We start from the raw sequence: 18,915 nt of genomic DNA on the forward strand, positions 1-18,915 counted from the left end.
CTTCATTACCATCTGCTAAGGTTACAAAATCTGTTATAAGCTCACTGCTAATTTCAACTTCCTTTCCTTTTTTTTGGAAAAAAAAAAACAAACCCAAAACCAAACAACAAAACAACCCATAACAGAAAACAACCCATCTGTGTAGCTACTGAGCAACTTACCCTGCTGTAATAAAGAACTCCTTTCAGACACATAAGCCAGTACTTCTGTTTAGGTCAGCCAAGACGAGTTGTCTTTTCTTGAGTACGTCCTATACCCGTTTCTTCTTTCCAAGGGAAAAGAGTTTCACTGGGCAAGCTGATACTCTGCCAGCCAGAAAAACCTGTGGTGGTTGAAAAATTAAAGCTGTCTTTAATAAAAACCTCTTTTCTAGTATAGCTGTTCTTTCTCTATTAGCCAGATACATAGCATTAAAGTTTTCAGAAAATAGTATTTAGTAGTATTATGAAAACAGTAATTCTCTAAATAGTGCATTCATTTTTAATTTAAAATATTCTTTCTCATTTTATCTAGTAGCTATGCACAGCACAGAAGTAATTGGGCTGTATTAATTCTCCCTGTATATTTTTAAAGGAATTTAATTTAAATGATAGACTTGAAACTGGTTAGAAATAATGACATCACTGTTATAACAAAATCAATTTTTAGCAAAACCTCAGCTTACTAAGCTATGAATAAACAATTCTGTGGGTAGTAAGTACATTTAGCATTGTCTAACAGGGAAGCATTACAAATGGGCAGCCCTGAACTCCCTTCACAGCTCCATAGCGGGCTGTTGCGCACCCGGTCTTCATCATCTTTGACATGACCACAATGGGACTCACTCCCACTGATTTGGGAGTGATGTCTGAAAGTGCAAGGCAGAATAAAGGTGAAAGATTTTTGAGGAGGAGCTACATGAAGGCCTGGAGGGACACAGATTTTACACTAGCTCTTTGAAAGCCTCAACAAACACATGTATACACAGACACACACATTATCACAAATAACTCTTATGATGCATTTGCTAGTTACTTCTGCAGAGACTAGCAACCCACTGAATGAGCTGCCTACTCATTTGCAGTAGTTGAACAGGACTAAAGCTGTTGGCAGTGCCTGCATCAAAGCTGAAATATGATGAAAGGATTTGTGTCATGTGTACTGAATGGGGGCAGACCTGCATCACGCTCATTTCTCATCCAGCAAATGCTACTTCCTGACACCATGACACATTTACAGGGGCAGGTCTCTCTCTTTTCTGTGCCGAGCAGTAGGCCCAGCCAAGTCTGCCACTCTTCTGTTAAATCTGTAACAGTGTGACCAACTGTCAAATCTCAGGAAATTCTATGCAGCTAGCTTTGTATTCAAAAATAGAGCTGATAAGGATGGGTGGTGGAAGAGCACGTTCAGAAATACGGCTTTTTATTCTTTGCCAAACAGACCCATTCTTTCTCAGGCAGACTTTGCAAAGAGCTCACCGTATGGGGAATAAGGACTTTGGAAGGTGTCACCCCAAGTTCCTTTGAAACTGTGGTCTTCTGGGATGGTAAACTGTGTGACAAAGTTGCACAACTAATTGGGTAATTTATTATACTGTCCTAATATGCTTATTTGTCCTGCATACAATGATTAGAGTCAGTACTGAGGTCCAGTCAGTCAAATTACTTTTCAAGCCTTTGCAAGTAGTTTTGGGGACCCTGCAGGTGCATCAAGCAGAGCTTCCATACAGACCAGAACCTCAGGGACCCTGAGCCCTTGTCCTTTTCTGCACTGAACTAATAACCCGTCTCTGCCGGTTTTTTTGGTAAATCCAACCACAGTGCATCAGGGAGCTTACAAGTCCATATTGTGCTGCTCTGTATGGAATTGTCATTGGGCAGGGAGGATCTGCTGTATGCATCCCACGCTGTATGCTGTAGAAATTCTTGAAGTGGCTGAGGTACAGGGGCAGTAAAACCTTATATTGCAGTCATTACTTGGGATAGTAAAAGGGATTTCTGTGGGAAATCCTTGCAGTAGTAGTTATGGTTGATCAGGACTCTGCAAGAAAGTCCATTTCAGTGACTGCTCACTTATATTTTAAATGAATGAGTCTTTAGCAAAGTAGTCTTTTACCATATGGTCCAGTTTGAGTACCTATATATACCTCATGCAAAATTGTATTTGAAAATCATACGAGAGATTATGGTAAAAAACCCAGGGAGGGAAAATTAGGGACTTCATTAGATAAGGAAACACAGTTCACAGTCTCTCAAACTAGATAGTTGGATCTGTTTTACCCAAGTTGTCTCACAACTTGACTTGCTAGCTCAATGGAAGTTTCTGTATTTCCTAATTTATCTGCATCTTTTAAATGAACTAACCTGCCAGCATTTTCTTTTCATCTGTGTTCATCCAAATTTGAATTTGCAATAGGTTGTGTTTTGTTTGTGATGCTGAGCTTCAAGAGGGTTACCTGAGGGTAACAAAATGTTGATAATTCATCTGAATTTTAGAACTTTTTTGTGGTGCAGAAATGATGTGTAAGTCTTGCAAGGTGAAGCTTTGTTCTGAACATTCAATGTGCCTCATGACGGCATGATGAAAAAAAAAACATTTTTTCCAGCAATTTTTTAGTGCTTCTGTAGAGGCAGTTTCAGCAATTAAAGCATGACACAGCAAATGCTAAATATAGTCTTAACTGAAATGGTTGGTAGTTTTCGTTTTACACAGCTCAGTTTTCTCATCTCTGTGCAAGGGAGACCGGTTTACTTACATTGAAATATATAAGCTCAAGGACATAAAACACCAAGTAGATATTATTTTTTCATTATGTTCTGCTTTTAGAATTTGGTACATACATCTAGGGTTTTAGATCTTTCAGATTACTTTAGAGGTCCATTAGAGTCAGCTTTCAGAGGTCACATTTTTACGCTTTAAACTTCTGTGTTCTTGCATATCAGTAACATCTGAAAGCAGTAACATAAATGCCGCAAATGTGCTTTTAGAAATATGTGATTCAATTTATCATGTTTAAAATTAGTTCTTGAGTTCAGCCCTTAATACAATGCAAAATACATGGTTTTCTTGTGGTTTTAATCCAAATTTTGTGAACGTATCCTTGCAGCAATTACCTCCAAACATAGAAGTGAAAGAAAAATAATATTTACATGTATTTAAAGATACCTGATTACAGCTGTTTGCTTCCATTTCATTTCTTTCTCATTTTTCTGTTCTATCTTTTAACTGCAGTGGCTGTGCAGTAAAGAGCTTGTCATGGTGACTGCTGGGGATGCGTTCCAGCAGGGCCAACATCATGGAAGGCTCATGTAATATAAGCTCAGTGGTGTCTTCAAGCAAGGGCTTCCACAACTGAACCAGCTTCATGGAGCGTTCACTGAAGTACTTTGCAGATGGGAGTCGTGTATGACTGCCTCTTGTATTTTCTTAATGTGTATTTGTTGCTATCCATTTTAGCTGCCTGCACTGCTTGTCATGTCCTGTTTCTTTTTTTTTTTTTCTTTTCTTTGTAATTTTCACACTGGGAGCACATACTTAATGTTGTTTTTTAAGGATGCGGCCAGTTCCAAACTTTTACATAGGCTATTAATTTCTTCCCATTAATGCATTTTGTTTGGATGGTTCAAGCTACTTACCTTGTGAATAGACAGCAACCAGTCTTCCTTCAGGAGTTAGGGGGACATTCCCATGTTCTGAATTGACCTTCTGATACTTGGCTTAGAAGATTGTAATGCTGAGAATTAAATGGTCAAAGTATAGAGCATATTTGTATCATACTGTCCTGCATTAATCAGAAAATTGGAATTATGATTCTAAAATTTAATTTTAATGGCTTTAACCAGATATTCTTACTAGAGTATTGGACTGGTACACTACTTGATGTGCAATTCTTAAATCACGGGATTCCTAAATTAGTGGGACAGTCCCCAACAATTTAAGCAGCAACACTTAAACTTTTATGCTTCTTCTATTTATGTACATTTAGAATTACATGCTTACTTATGTACATTTAGAGTTACATGCTTATAAGTTCAATGTTGTCTTGTTTTCTCTGTGACCAAAGATCAGGTTGCATGTTTACTAAAATGCCTCCCAGATCAATTTGGTCACTCAGGCAATGTGTTAAAAGTAGAATACTAGAGAACCATCTTACAGCCAAGCCAGAGTTGCAAAGGGACTTCTAATAAACACTCTCGTCTGTGATAATTTTAAGTCAAAAGCAAAACAGTCTAGGGATACTGTGGTGGATTCATACGTATGTCACATACTAACCCTGAGGTCCCATGGCATGAATGGGATGGGCCCTGTGGTCAGTACAAACTAGTACAGTCCACTTTTTGCATTTCAGTAATTTTCTACCTTCTTGGGTGAACTGGGTTTGCCTAAAAAAGTGTGTGGTAATATATATGTTTATTAGTTTGATGTGGGTTCTATTAAAAAAACTAAAGGATATAAAGCACAAGATACAGACAAATTGTGCTTTGCAGTCTCAGGCGTAACAAAACCAGAGCGTTTTCGAAGGCTGCCTGTCCTGCACACTGGGAAGCTCCCAGCAGTGCCACAACCCACTATGGCTGCAGGCCCTCGTGCATTGCGCAGGGAGCAGGCTGGTTCCTGCACACGTGCAGGGGGTGTGCCAGGTGGGTCTGAAAGTGTCCTTTTAAACTGGATTTTATTTTACTAGCATAGACTACCCTGTCATTTTAGTCATGGACCTCTCACTGCTGAGGGAAAACAAAGTATTATGATAGTGATACATTACTGTAGTAGATAGTAGTGAATTACTGTAGAATCAGTATTTTTGTAGAATAAAAGTCAATGGAGAAAAAATGGGGCAGGGAGCTTCATGAAGGTAATTGTATTTATAGTTAAAGCATGAAATAATTTTTTCCATCTGACTTTTACATATAGGCATACGACAGCATTGAGCTGACTAAACTGAGCGCTGGCATAACTCCATCGACTTTACTGAAATTTCATCCCTTTGCAGCAATACTGGGTTTGGCTCAAACAGAAGTGACTAGATAATTTTCTGACTGGTAATGTTCATAGGTTGTATTTCTGACTTGGAGTAAACAAACTATATATTTCAGGCTATTAGCAGATAATGGTGGCCACTTGGAAGACATTTCCAAGTATTCATACAACGCTGCTTCACTGGCTGGTTGTGCAGTAGTGTGTTTGGCCTTCCTGTATACAGCCACTTGTAGTTCTGAATTCTGCATTTCTCAAAAGTTATATAATTTAGTGGGGATGTTTCTTGCAAAAGAAAAACAGCATTTATTCCTTTCTGCACTGAGGTGGAGATAAAGAAAGGAACCTCACTGCATGGTCTGATCCTTTGTTTTCAGTGACTGCATACACGGGAGATGCTTTTTGATTAACCTTTAAAGCAGGTAGGTTTTAAACAGGTCAGGCTAAATGCTGTTTTGTGTTTCTAATATGTCAGTGACTTCACATTTGAGATAGAGTTTAACATACAAAAAGAAGCTTAGAAAATCTTCAAGTTACTGTGCAACGATATCAACCAGTACTTTATCCTTTTGCATTCATTTGGCTGTGTATAACATGCAGTCAAACAAGACTGCCTTGAAATAAAAGGTCAACTTAAAAACTCAAGCATTGCCAGTGGCAGTCAGATTGAAAAACTGAACTGCAGCACTGCTGAGGCTTCTTAGGCTTTAGCATAAATTTTAGCACAGAAAAGTAAATACAAGAAGTTCAGTATTTTGAAAATTCCAAATCGAAAGGATCTTGTCATAGCCATTTTGAAACTGAATTGTGCCTGCCTGTCTGATGACCGGTAGCACAGTTATCTCATGCCTTCATTTTCTTCACTTTGTTGGCCTTTCTCTCAGAAGAATACCAATAAATACTATCAAGCACCAAATTATATTTTTTTATTAATTATTACAAAGAAGACTTCAGACAGGTCCCAAATATGGCTTTCATTAGATGTTTCAGCATCATCATACGTATAAAATATCTATAGAATATCACCGAAAGGTCTCAGTCCTCTCAAGAGGATTTACAGCTTGCTATCTCTTTTTGTCTTAGACCTACTGAAAAAAAGGATGGGTGCTCCTAAAATCAGATAATATGTTCTTAGAAAGTGGAGGTGACTCAACCAGACTCAAGAACAAGAAAACTCGAAAGACTGTAAAAAAAGTCATGCAATGTGAGTAGGAGAAGCAATTTAAAAAAAAATATTTTTTGTGGAAGCATAATGTCTTGCAAGGAAGATGGATATGGTAGTCCCACTGGGACTAGGGAAAGAGGCTTGCTGCTTTGGTAGAGGCACTTAAAACTTTTCAGGAGTCAACCCTTGAAGCCTGGGAGAAGGAGCAGACCTGCTTCTGGCCTGTAGGTTTTTACATATTCTTTCCATCTCCTCCCAAGTAATCTGTATTGCCTCTTCTTTCCCACTGCCTTTGGGAGAGGAGGGGATGGAGAAATGAGAAGGTAGAACAGAATTCAAAATTTTCCCCATAAGAAAAACACACCTGGGAAATTCCCAATTACGTTCAGAAGTTACTGGTTAAATATCACTGGATTCCACCCCCTGCATGTGTTCTTCTTCCTGTGGTATCAGAGTTGATGACACAGGGTTGATTTGAATCTCTTAGACTTATTGTAAAATCATATGGCACACCCAAAAAAAGTGTTTGAGCCACCCACCAGTAATGAATCACATAAAATCCCCGACTCCCAAGGGTGTTCTAGAAATGATGTAACTAATTTGTCAGGTGAAAATTTGACTCTGAAACCTGGAACATTAAGAAGAATCTAAAAAATTTCAGGAGGCTGGTAATAAACCATAGCTATGGTAACAACAAGCTGCTTGGTTTTATTCTTTCCCATGGAATAAGCTGTTACTGAAAGCACAGCGCAAAGCATATTCAAATTGGTATCAATTTCTGTTCCTTTGTGAAAGACATGCAATCTTCGTTTGCTTGCAGAAAAGACAAAACCAAAAACATTGTGTACACTGTGTTATTTCATGATGCCTGCTTTGCAGATACTAGGTGACACAGTTTATTGTTAATGCTGCGCAATGCAGGTAATGTACTTTTAGTGGAACGTTTCAGTCTTTCGTAGGCCAACCTACCCCTAGCAGCAGGAGTACAGTTTATTAAGTAAGCTAACTGTTCTTAACTGTAGTGCCACACAATACAGTTTAACATCTTGCTTTGTAACATTTTTTTTGCAAAGCAGGAGGAATTGCTCTAAGGCTTCTAAAGGCTGCTTAGACTTTTCCAGGACACAGTGTTCAGCTGAAAAAGCTGTGGGTGGAAGAAAAAGATTTCTGTACTTACTGAAGCAACTCAATAACCGAAATTTTGTGATTTTAATTTCAAAGCAATTTACGATATAGATGTGCTTGCAGAAATGCTGCTGTTGCTTTTTGATAGAATGCACACATGCTTTATGTCTTAATTAGATAGAGGAAATTGCATTCTCTTAGAACGATATTTAGTTATTTAGTGTCTGGTTTTTAAATAATCTTTTAATTCTATTAAATACAAAAGCAAGTGTGTAGGATAAATATTGAATGCATTTCTGGCTTTAATCAAAGAAAAATGCTGCTCTCAGAGGTTATGCTTCAGCTTAATGCCATTTAAAGCATTATGTTTTTACTCGGGGGGGCGGGGGGGGGGGAAGATATGTGATTTCTGAACCTGGAAATAGATCACAAACTCTTGGGTGAGATGTGCTGCGATTGACCTTAATGAGACAGCATCTGCCTAGTACCAATGTTTAAGCTGTTACTTTCTATTGTTATTTTTCTTTGTTGATTCTGCCAAGAGGGTGGAGTTTGTGTCAGAAGGAGGTGGGGAGAAGGCTTTTCAGACAATAAGAACTTGAGCCCATTCATTGTCTGGAGCATCACATTTCACAATAATTATCTGGGGATGCAGGCTATTTCCACTTACTGTTGATTCACATATAAGCTTACATGAGTTTTCCTTCATACCATGCCGCCATTTTCTATGTGCATTGAGACCTTTTTACCCCTCTTGAATGGGGCAATACTGGAACGCAGATTGCCATGCTTCTAATTGTTATAGACCCAAGAGATATAAGAGTTGACAAGCTAATAAAAGTCACCTTAGTGTAGGTAGGCTCCATGAAGTGCAGAGGGACAAATGCACGTAGAATGGACTGGAGCCAGTACTACCCACCACCTCTGCCTGGTTGGGCCTTCTAGATGGGACAACAGAGACTTGTTAAAAAGAGGGGCTTGGGATGTCCTCAGGGCCCGCTGCATTGCCAGGTTGAGATCCATGTGAAAACAGAGGCTTGCTTCAGCAGCATTACCGAGCACAAACTCATCTCTGCAGGAGGTCCAAGCCACTTAGCACACTTTTTCAAGAGGGTTGGGAAATCTAAAGCAAATACTGCTCCCAGTCTACAGCTGTGTACATAAGCAGACTGCACATGTAAAACATTGCTGGATGGTGAATAAAGCATTAACCAGCTAAATTTATTTATAGAGTAAAACTACTGACTTCAATTTGGCCTGGTTTCCAGACAGATACACTGAGATTATTCGTAGTGAAAAAGCTTTACTAATTGCGTCCAGTTTCTATATTAATAACTTAAAACCCAACTGAAAGAATGAATGCGTCTCAGGTTCTGTTATCTGGCTGCTGAAATGTAAGCATGGGTTTTTTGCCTTTCTGCTCTGAGCAGTAGCACTGTCAAAACACAGATGCCCCAGCAGGGACACTGTGGAAGATATGGCGTTGCTGTTGGAGCTGATTCAGCCAGACTACCAGGTTCTGTTCTGCCACCTTCACCTTGGCCCTTTTACCTATTTTTTTTCTTCTGTGGTATCGTTCACAAGTAGACAGGAGATACATGGGAAACCGTAAAGCTTCCATAAATGGCAATACCAAGGTACATAAAAACACTGCAGTGACATTTATTAGGAGTTGGAAGAACTCTTACCATACCTTTTCCAGGCATGCAGTTTTCTGGGGTTGTGACATGCCTCTGATTCTTGCAGCTGCATGACAAAACAGCATCACAAACTCCAGAGCTCAGCAGTGATGAGGTAATCTTTCTCATTGCCTGCTGTTAGATGCCTTCCCCTTCTTGATATTCAGCTTCCTCACAGCTCTCTGCATTGTCCTGTAAATATGCTCCGTACGCATGCTTATCCAACAAAATAGTGTGCAACAAGTATTATATGCAGATAAGTTCTTTAAAGAGGTCTTGAGCTAAGCTGTTTGCATGTTTCTTGGTCTTGAGTCTTTTGCAAGACACTTTAGCTTTTATTCTTCCTTCTATTCATGCTTACCAGTCATGCTTTCTCTCACAAACGTTCTTTAGTACTGAAGCTGGCTTCAGGGTTGAAAGGCTGCATAATTTCATTGAGGTGTTACCAACAATAATTTAGTTTCCTGCATTAGTCTTCCACTGTAAGCCAGTATTTGTGCCTTCTTGAAAAGACTTCTGACCATTTATCATTCAGAGGACCTCTAGCAGCAGTCTGAAGGTTTTGATGGGATCTCCTGGAGTTTAAGTATTTGAGGGTTTTAGTCAGTATTTACTGACTTTTTAAAGCTTGTGTTTCTACAACTGTACTGACAAAATACTTAGTGACAGTATGCTCCATACTTATGCTCCATAGTTAAAACAAGCTGGTGAGGAATGCACATCATGGCAGGTCTTTAGTGAGTATATAAGGGCTTTATACAGGTTAATAAAGAGGGCAAAATGACAGTAAACAGCATTTCTACATGCTCATGCCAGTATTTCTGAGGCCTCTCTTCTACTGAGTACATTATGAATACCTGGCTAGGCATTAATAAAATATGACTTGTGCTAAACTGTAACATACAACTTTCCAAAGAGATAAAAGCTATTCAGTGATCATCAGCTACTAATTAAAAATGCATCAGGTCAGCAGGAAGCGTTTGAACACAGATTTTATTTATCGATTGTGAATGTCTCGGCACCAGCACAGAACTGCTCCTGTTTTACCTCCCCTCCCCAAGCTGTCATGTCTGTCAAACTCTACAAGCTGTCTAAAGCATTGCTCTTCTTACCCTGGTGGTGGTAGGTTTTGGAATTTTGGGATGGTTATGCTGAAATTACAAGGTGTCCAAGTATCTTCTCCTCCTTTTTATGTCTTTGTCTGATAATCCGGAGTGCTGATTGAGTCAGGGTACACTTGATCAGAAGGTAGCTTACCATGGGGACCACTGGGCTGCAGTTACAAGCAACAGTTACCACAAAGGCTGCTGTTGTGGAATTCTCTTGAAATATTTGGAGCAGACCCAAAGCAGCTTGGGCAGGAGGGAAGCCTCTTGCTGGATTTGAATTGTTGCTGACAGGAGCATTTTGTTTCCAGCCCTGTGCCTTAAACTTTATGGTGATACCGAGGGTCTTTTGGTGGAACTGTTCATTCAAATGAATGTTACAATTCTTCTTGCTTTCCACTTAGTTTTCTTACTAAAAACAAACACTGAAAAACTGTGATTTTATTGTAAAGTCTACTAAGTTAAGTTACTCTGGAATAAGGCATGTCCTTTGTTTTTAACCAATGATCTGTATACCGGGTTGAGCGCTGTCAGTTAAGTGCCTGCCCCACGCCGGCTCCCGCCGTTGCGGGCCGGCCCGAGGCGAGGCGCAGCGGGCCGCAGCGCGGGGCGCGACTCCCGCCGGGGGCTCGGACCCGCCCGGGCAGGCTCGGGGGCAGCCGGACGAGCCAACGAGCGGCCCCGAGCCCAGCGGCAGCGCCCAAACCACCTCTGCGAACCCGGCGGGGCCTGTGCGGCTGCACTGCGGGGGCGGCCTGCGGGCCGGGCCGGGCCAGTCGGACCCGCCGCTGCAGCCAGCGCCGCCTCGCCCCCCGCCCCGGCGCCCCGCGGCCGCCCGCCCCGCTTCCCCGCCGTGGGGGCTGGGTTATGTAAGCGCCTCGTCCCCGAGCAGCGCAGCATCGGCGGGGCTCCCGCCCCTGTCTCCGCCCCGCTCCCAGGGCCGGAGAGGCAGCGGCGGTAGCGCAATAAAGCAAGTTTTGTCTGCTGCGCGGGGGTGACGAGGTCCCGCCGCCCTCAGCGGTCGCGGCCCGGCACCATGGCTGCGGCGCCCCTGGGGCAGGCAGCAGCCCCCGCCGCGGCGACAGCCCGCCGCTAACCTCCCTCGGCACTCGGAGCGGCCGCCGCCGCCGGCCATCCGGGCCGCGGCCGCCCGCCGGGGCCGCCGGAGAGCGTGCAGCGCCGCCTCGCCGCGGCCGGAGAGCGGCGGCCGGCCCGGCCCGGCCCGGCCCGGCCCGGCGCGGCGCGGCACCATGTGGAGCGGGCTGCACCCCCAGCTCGGCTTGCGCGGCTGCAAGGCGGGTAAGGACCCCGCGGCCCCGGCGCGTCCCGGCGGGGCGGGAAGGGATGGGGCTGGGGGAGGCACACGGGCCCGCCGCGGTGGGGCGGCGGACAGCGTCGCGCCGCTTCCCCTTCCCCTTCCCCGGCCCGGCTCGCTCTTAGGGACAGAAACGTCCGAGGAAGCGGCTGGCTGCCTCCCCACCCGGCTCCGTGAGGGTGGACGTGGCGGCGGGGCCTCCCGGAGCGGGCGCGGGGACCGGCCCGAGGCGGCGGGCGGCCGGGCGGAGGGCTCGGTGTTTACTTCGTTGGACCTTGCAGCGGATGGTAAAAGCTGAGCTTAACCTATATAATCCGTTTCCTTGTTTTGGCCTTCTCTTCCCGCTCCCCTCCACCCCCGCCCCGTTTGTTAGTCTGTCTAGGCGGAGGCTGGAAGCGCGCGTCTCAGTGCTTTCCGTTTAAAATTTAGCCTGTATCAAATCGGTCGAGTCTTTTTTTTTGTTTCTCTGGTTTTTGGGTTTGTTGTTGTTGTTGTTGTTGTTGTGTGTCCCCCCCCGGCCTTCTGTCTCTGGGTTAATTAGAGCCTAGTTCTGCAGGTTGGCTGGGATACGCTGAAATGTTACGCCTGGACTTAGCTTGTCACTGGGGGGACATCCTGGCTGTAGGAGGTGGGCTAACTTTCAGCTGTAAAAAGGCTGTCAGAACTGGCAGAGGAAAACTGATGATCTGTTTGCAGAGCCCTATGAGCATTACCTTTGGGCAGGTAAGACGATGTACCGACTGTTTTGGATACCCTTCTCAGGATTTGGAAATATTGCCAACTCTGTCACCTGCTTCACTCTGGCAGAGTTCCTGCAAAGATTTTGTGATATTTTGACTTACTGAAGTAATTGATCACTGTGAAGGTCTGTGGTTTGGCTCTGCTGTTACAAATGCAAAGTAGTACTGCTGGAATATTTTTTTTTTTTTCTTCAGAAATCTGGATTCGAGTTTTAATTTTGGGATTGGAAAATGTGGCTGTGTAATGTATATACAGTTAGTTGGCATATTATTTAAATGACAGGATTGTTTTGCTTTCGACTGACAGGGTTTTTCTTGCAAATACAAGAGCTGCTAAGATGTTCTCAGCAGCTGCCTGGATCTCTACAAGTAATCTAATGTTCAGTCCCGATAATGTGAAAGAAGACATTGTTCCTTTTTTCTGTACTATTATTAAGTTATTAATTTCTATGTATAAAATGTTTGCCTTGTTGAAGACTGAAGTGTTATGTTTTTTTGGTTTGTCTTTTTTTTTGTTGTTTGTTTTTTTTAAAGCTTTCCGCAAACGAATGGAGTTACATTATCTTTATGCTACAGCTTGCAAAGGTATTGGGTATTCTGAGCGCTAGGCGCAGAGATTTCAGTTAAGTTGATGGAAATTGCAGGAATTTGGGGTGTTTCAGGTCTTGGTTATTTGTCTTTGGGTAAAGAATATCAGAAGGTTGTATCACGAGCACACACTGGCACCAACTTCAGACAGTTACACAGATTGTTGGTGTTAATTTTTCATTTGCTTCAGAAAACTTTGAATTGTGCCAGTTGTTACAGTGTCTTCCCATTATGTTTGGGGTCAAATAAAGTGTTTTAGTACTTTATTGAATTTGTAAGCAATTCTGATCAGTCAGTTGTTGGGTGAATGCTTTACTTTTTCTTATTTGTCACAATCGCCTTTGAGAACTAATTTTGTGTATTGCTTTTCTTTCCTCCCCCATACTCTCTTTCCTTTAAATACTCAAGGTTAATATGAAGTTCAAAATGTACTTTTATCTATAAGCAGTAGAAGTGTGAGGTAGCAAAACTTGCAGAAAAATCTCTAATTTGAGATAAGATAGACTAACAGAGTTGGTGGTTAATTAGAAGGCAAGTAGATAAAGGTTTAACCTTGAGATATGATCTGTGCATTATCATTTCCAACGTAGTAGTCCCTTTTTACATTGAAAGAGTCAAGAAGCTGTGTCTCGATGTTTGTAATCCCTCTAAAGAAGAGGAAGTTAATTAGTTCCATGCACGTATTTTAATGAAGGGATAATGGCTACTAAGATTCTGTGCTATTATATTATTGCCAGGTTAGATTTTTGTTTTGAAAAGGAAGGGAAAAGTATTCTAGCACAGAACAGTAGTGTCCTACTAAGAAGCAGAAGTTTTAAGTACTTATTTTTCAAGCTGAAGGAATTTTTCTTTTGTCAAAATAAACTTAATTCTTTAGTAGCATTAATTGCTATGGATTCGCTTGTTTTTTAAATATTGGTGTGGGAGCATCACAGTTAATGACTTTTTAATTCTTGTTAAGCTGTGTTTATTACTGAAAAGCGTTCTGTTTTGCTTGTGGATATGGGTATTTAGAAATCCTATTTTTGCTGAAAATAATGCAATTCCCTTACAAAGCTGGATGCCTACTAAAGAATTCTGTAACTATTTGCACAGGGGAATTATCAGATTTTCAGTAATAGATGCAAATTAATTCTGATTTTCTTAAAATGTAACAGGCAAGGACACTTCTTGGAGTATTTAATTTGTGGCCTTCAGTTTTATTCTCTTGTCATTTCCAAATTGTTCTTGCTTTTCAGTTCAAGAGCAGTGCATTCTCTGAAAAAAACGTGCTCAGTTGTTTGCATGCTGCTGAGATTTTTATTTTTTTTTTTTATGCTAGGTGCTTCTTGTTTATCCAGTGGATGTAATGACAGAGTTTACCCATGTAAAATAAATCCAGCTTCTTACAGTCTCAGTACCTGTCCTGAAAAATTAAATTGCTATTTTTGGAATGTATGTGACTTGACAGCCTCTCAGTCTTCTTGTACACGTTTAACTGTTTTTGAAAACCTTGCAGCATAGTTTATACCTCTATAAAGGCAGCAGTTATCCACTGTGCTGCAGAAATTTAAATAACTGTGGTGAAGGGCATGCAGTGTTTCAAGCCCTTTGCTTATTCATCTAGACTGTTGTCCTTTGAAATGTACAGTTGGTTAATAACTCTTTAAAGCCTATGGAAGTGTTCATCTAGATGTGTTGTTTCTCTGGGGCATGCAGGCATTCAGTTAGGCTACCTGTGTCCAACAGATGGCTGCAGCAAGTGAAACAAATATAGGTTACAATGAAACAAGAAATATTTATTACTTCAGGTAAACTGTACCACCTCTAGTCAAATCTCTCTCCACTGTCCAATTTTACCAAGAGCTGACCACTACTGAAATTTGGCTGGTAATAATTGTTTGGGTGACAAAATAAGTGGTGAAAACAAGAAGTGAGGTGCGCAAAAGGATGTGATTGACACTCCCTAAAAATAGGAGCCTGCATCCCTCTGCTTCTAGAGGCCTGGCAATGTGGTTTGTTCATAAGGCGTATTCCAAAAATCACGTGCGTTCTTGTACTTAACCCTTGTTGTCAGTGAGCATGACACATACAAGTCTGAAAGATTATTTAAGGATGTCACAATCAAAGTGTCAGCAGCAATAAGGTCACAACACATTGTGAGGCCAGTGGGGCGCAGCCTTCTTGGGATATCCATGGATTTCACTACATAGCCAGGCTGGGGGGGATGGGACTGATGTTACTCTCTTTCATCCTTTGTGGTGGAGCCAGGGACCGAAATCCAGTAGTTTTGTTTCTGTAACAAGTTTTATTGGTCTGCTATTGGAGGTCTGCAGCCGGGAATGTGACAGCTCTTGGGATTTCTTGAGAAGGCAGGTTTATCTTTGCAGGTTAGGCAAGGCAATAAATGGTGAGCTAGTGTTACCAAGGGTAGACTTCAAATTGTTTACCAGTTATGTGTGTGTGTATATATATATACACATATGTATATGGTGCGTTGTAAAGATTGATTACCCAAGCTTAAAAAAGTAATGTTGCAGCTGCAGGACTGACTGCTAGAATGGCCTCTGCCATCTTTCAGAAGTTGCAATGATGTGAAATGACATTCTATGTTTGGTGGTGGAACTGTGAGTTACTTCCTTCAGAAACAATGCCCCCCCCCCCCCCCCCCCAGCAATTCACTTTTATGGACATAGTATCCACTCTTTTAATGCGTACAAAACACAAATGTCTTGACTAGGAAGAAAAGAGGGGTAAATGTAAGGGTGTATTATATTGTTGTTCGTAGGGGTTAGCAATTGCTGTAATCTCTTGTATGCTAACTGTATGTTAAATATTTACTGACTGAATGTAGACCTCTAGCTCAGTAATTCTGTGCATTTAAAACTTTAATTAGAGGAAGTAGTCATTTGTTTAATGATTTTGAGAAGGATGCGTTAAACAGTTGTACAGAATGAGTTTATAGTAAAAAGCAGCCTGAGCCATCATGTCTGCTCTAGGGGATGGTGGTAAAGGAAGTTCTAGTTAGGATAAGAGCATATGTAGTTTTTCCAAAGAATGCCTAGGATTTATGTCCACCAAATATTGCTTGTTATGGTTCCAAAATATTTATTCTAAGGTTTTAGTCAGGCATTTAATACCTGTTAAGGAACCCATGCATTTCAAAATATGAAGTTGCTAAATACAGTAATGATGCACGTTGGTAAGAGTATCTGAAAGCCTCTGAAATCAAACAGCTCTGGCATGACTTGAGGTTATAGCCAGAGGTGATCACCTGCCACTGTGGGAAGCAAAACCTGTAGACAGGTTAGTTAGGGAAAAGAGGATAGTACTACACGGTTCAGTATCAACTGCTCTGCCTTGTACTGTTTGGATGCTTTTTTTTATCATGTAACTTGCCTGTGGTTTGGTAGTTGGAGAGTTAAACTAATTGTCTATTTCCATGCTGGTTTCTTTTGGCTGAAAAAGTGCTGACTTGGTTGTAGTTGTCAGTAGTCTCTCAGATGCCCAAATGTCTCTTGAAATGCACACTGACAATAAAACAGCGTCATTGTGGTTGTGATCAGCTTTAAAATGCGTTCAGTATATTTGTTACGTGATTAAAAAAGTGGCTTTCTTAATGACTTCTGTGGTGGGTTAACCTTGGCTGGCTGTCAGATGCCTGCCCATCCGCTCACTTGCTCCCCCCTCCTCAGTGGGATGGGAGATGGAAAAGCTCCTAAGCTGAGATGAAGACGGGGGTTGCTCACCAGATACCGTCCCTGGCAAAAGAGATTGGACCTTGAGGTCAGTCCGTGACAGCTCCTCTCCGTACTCCTCCTTCCTCGTACTGTTCCCCTACTCCAACCTGGCGTCTGTGGGACCTGATGGGGACTCTCTGCTCAGGTGCCCAGAGTTCTTGCTCCTTCTCTTCCCCTTCTGCTCTCATGTCTGGGTTCGCAGGGCTGTTCCTCACACTGTTTTCCACCCCCTCACTCGTTGCTCCCACAGTGTTTTGCCTGCCCTTGCATATGCTTTGCCAAGGGCCCGGCTGTGCCCTGCGGTGGGGCTGTTGGAACTGGCCGTGCCTGCCACGGGCAGCCCCAGCCGCCCCTCACAGAGGCTGCCCTGCAGCCCCCCATCAGCACCTGGGCACCTGCGTCTGGTACGGCTTCTGTAGAAGGAAGCCATTACATTTTGAGTATTTTTTTTTTTTTTGGTGCCTGGAATAATACTATGTATAGCCCTGAAGTTTATCCCTGCCAGCGCTGGGGGGAGATGTGAAAAGGTGTACGGAGGTATCAGGTTCTGATTTCTGTCTTAGGCTTCTGCATGGAAGTTTCTTGTTGTCTAGGGCAAGCTGAGGTGGTTATAAATGTGCCACATGGGAGACTGCAAATCGGCTGCAGAGGCCCGGAGGTGGGTGGCTGGAGAAGATAACATGCAGTAGGGAATGACTTGTGTAAATACCCTCACAAGTGTGCTTAGGTTTGTGTTAGTCCTGACCCATCATCCCTCACATCCCTCGGAACTGCTGATCCCTGTGGAATCGCCCCTGAAGACACTAGTTTTCTCCAGGCAACATTCTCTGCAGCATCTGGCTTGGTTGCCTGGGCTTGAACATCGTATTGATTGCACAGCTACGCTCAAGTGACCTATTTCTCTGCAGCCAGCCATGCTGTAAGTGGCACTGCATCTTTCTTGTCCTCATTCCCCAGGGATCTTTGCTGTTTTTTGATAATTGAATGACCACTCTGTAAAAGGAGGCATTAACACAGATAAAGGAAGGGCAAGCATTGAGAATTCTTTCTTTTCGAGGTAGGGTGTTCCCTGAAATGTGGAAAGATGTGACAGGTGAACCCCTTCTTTTGTCTGAAGGGGTGTATATGGGTGGATTGCAGGGTACAATTTCATTTCACAGCTGAAATTATCTGGTGGGTAGTAGCTTCCACCCTTCTGGGTACTTCCACCCGCTCTAGCACTTGTTCAGCCTTATGGCAAGCTAGTTTGGGAAGCTGGACCAGGAGGATAATAAAGTTAAACAAATACCAAAGGGGGGATTTCCAGTTGCCTGACCCCAGTATGAGACATTGCAGCAGGAAGCATCTATGTCAGGTGGGTACAGAATACCTGAAGTCACATGGGCTGGCTCTTGGGTCAGCTGATGGATAATGGAAAAACCTAGCACCATCTTGCATCGCCACTGCTGATAACATCAGGAAGTATATAGTTAATCCTCAGATTTACTGTGAAGGCCAAGGAAGATTAAGAGAGAGGATCAGGAAAAAGTGACATTAATTCCATTGGACAGTGTAGCTTCCACCTATTAGTAGACTTGCATATGGGTTGAAATGAGTTGAGAAGAATGGGTAATGACTAGAGAGGTAGTAGGAGACCATCTCATTTTGCTGAGGAAGGGCAGTGCAGGTAGTGTCAAGGAAAAGTTGTGCTGCCTCTTTATCGATGAAAATACCTGAATGAGACTTAACAGATGCAAGTAGAAAAGCAAACGATGCTTTTAAAACTTTCAACTTCCTAATATGTAAAGAGACCGGTGGTGTAGTATTCAGACAAGAAACATTCTTGAGTCGTCCTGGAGGCAGATCTGAGATTCCTTATAAGGTATCATTATGTTTTTAATGTCTGCTTTACTCCTTTTGTAGCATAGTTTCCAGATGGTGTGGAAAGTTGCAGCTTTTACAAATGTTTCAGAATAAATAAGCCTTCCCCCCCCCCCCCCCCCCCCCTCTTTAGAAGATGGTATCTTTTCTCCTGAATGCCTACTCTATGACAAAGCTATTTATACATTTTGGCATTTTTGAACCTTAGGAGATGTTCTTATAGTTAAGAATTAATGCTTTATATAAAAGTACAGTGACTAGCACTGATCAAAGGCCTGACAGTTATGTGGGTAGTAAGAAAACAGTGGGAGTATAGTGACCCAGCTAGAAGCACTAAAAGGCATTGAAAATGCCATTTCTTAAAACTTCACTGCTTTTGCTAGAGACTTTATGGAAAAGAAAGCTAACAGTTGTGATCTTAACCTCTTTCTATTCACTTAATTATGTGAAAATCCAAACTGAACAAGGGCTTTAGTGTGGTCGGTAGAATTATTGAAAAGTTTTAAATCGGAAGTGATTATAGTTGTGAAGATGACAAGACAAGAAGTACTGGTTTTGACTAGAAGTGTTCTAGGTAGGGTTGGTGTACAGTGTGAAGGATTGTTATTTTTTTTCGAAAACTACTGTTCTTTTGTTTTAAATTCCAGAGTATCATCCTTGCTTAT

At 42.3% G+C, this 18,915-nt stretch overlaps 1 protein-coding gene across 5 annotated transcripts in view; it reads left to right on the top strand.

Annotated features, from left to right (window-relative positions):
• The window catches only part of CEP85L (centrosomal protein 85 like), a 152,888-nt gene that overhangs the window by 21,899 nt on the left and 112,074 nt on the right, over positions 1-18,915 (top strand). The window contains exon 2 of one of the 5 annotated variants that reach the window (XM_055713251.1): positions 3,211-3,360. The exons of 2 other annotated variants lie outside the window; for them this stretch is intronic. Coding sequence is in view for 1 of the 3 variants with exons in the window: in XM_055713249.1 (XP_055569224.1) it covers positions 11,279-11,327 (49 nt within the window). In the remaining 2 variants the exon portion in view is untranslated. Of the gene's footprint in view, positions 1-3,210; positions 3,361-10,962; positions 11,328-18,008; positions 18,252-18,915 lie in introns of those variants that run through there. 2 more of the 5 variants (XM_055713249.1, XM_055713252.1) reach the window with 2 other exon arrangements.

Source organism: Falco cherrug, chromosome 6 (genome assembly GCF_023634085.1).
Source record: "Falco cherrug isolate bFalChe1 chromosome 6, bFalChe1.pri, whole genome shotgun sequence".
In the NCBI taxonomy this organism is placed as follows: Eukaryota; Metazoa; Chordata; class Aves; order Falconiformes; family Falconidae; genus Falco; species Falco cherrug.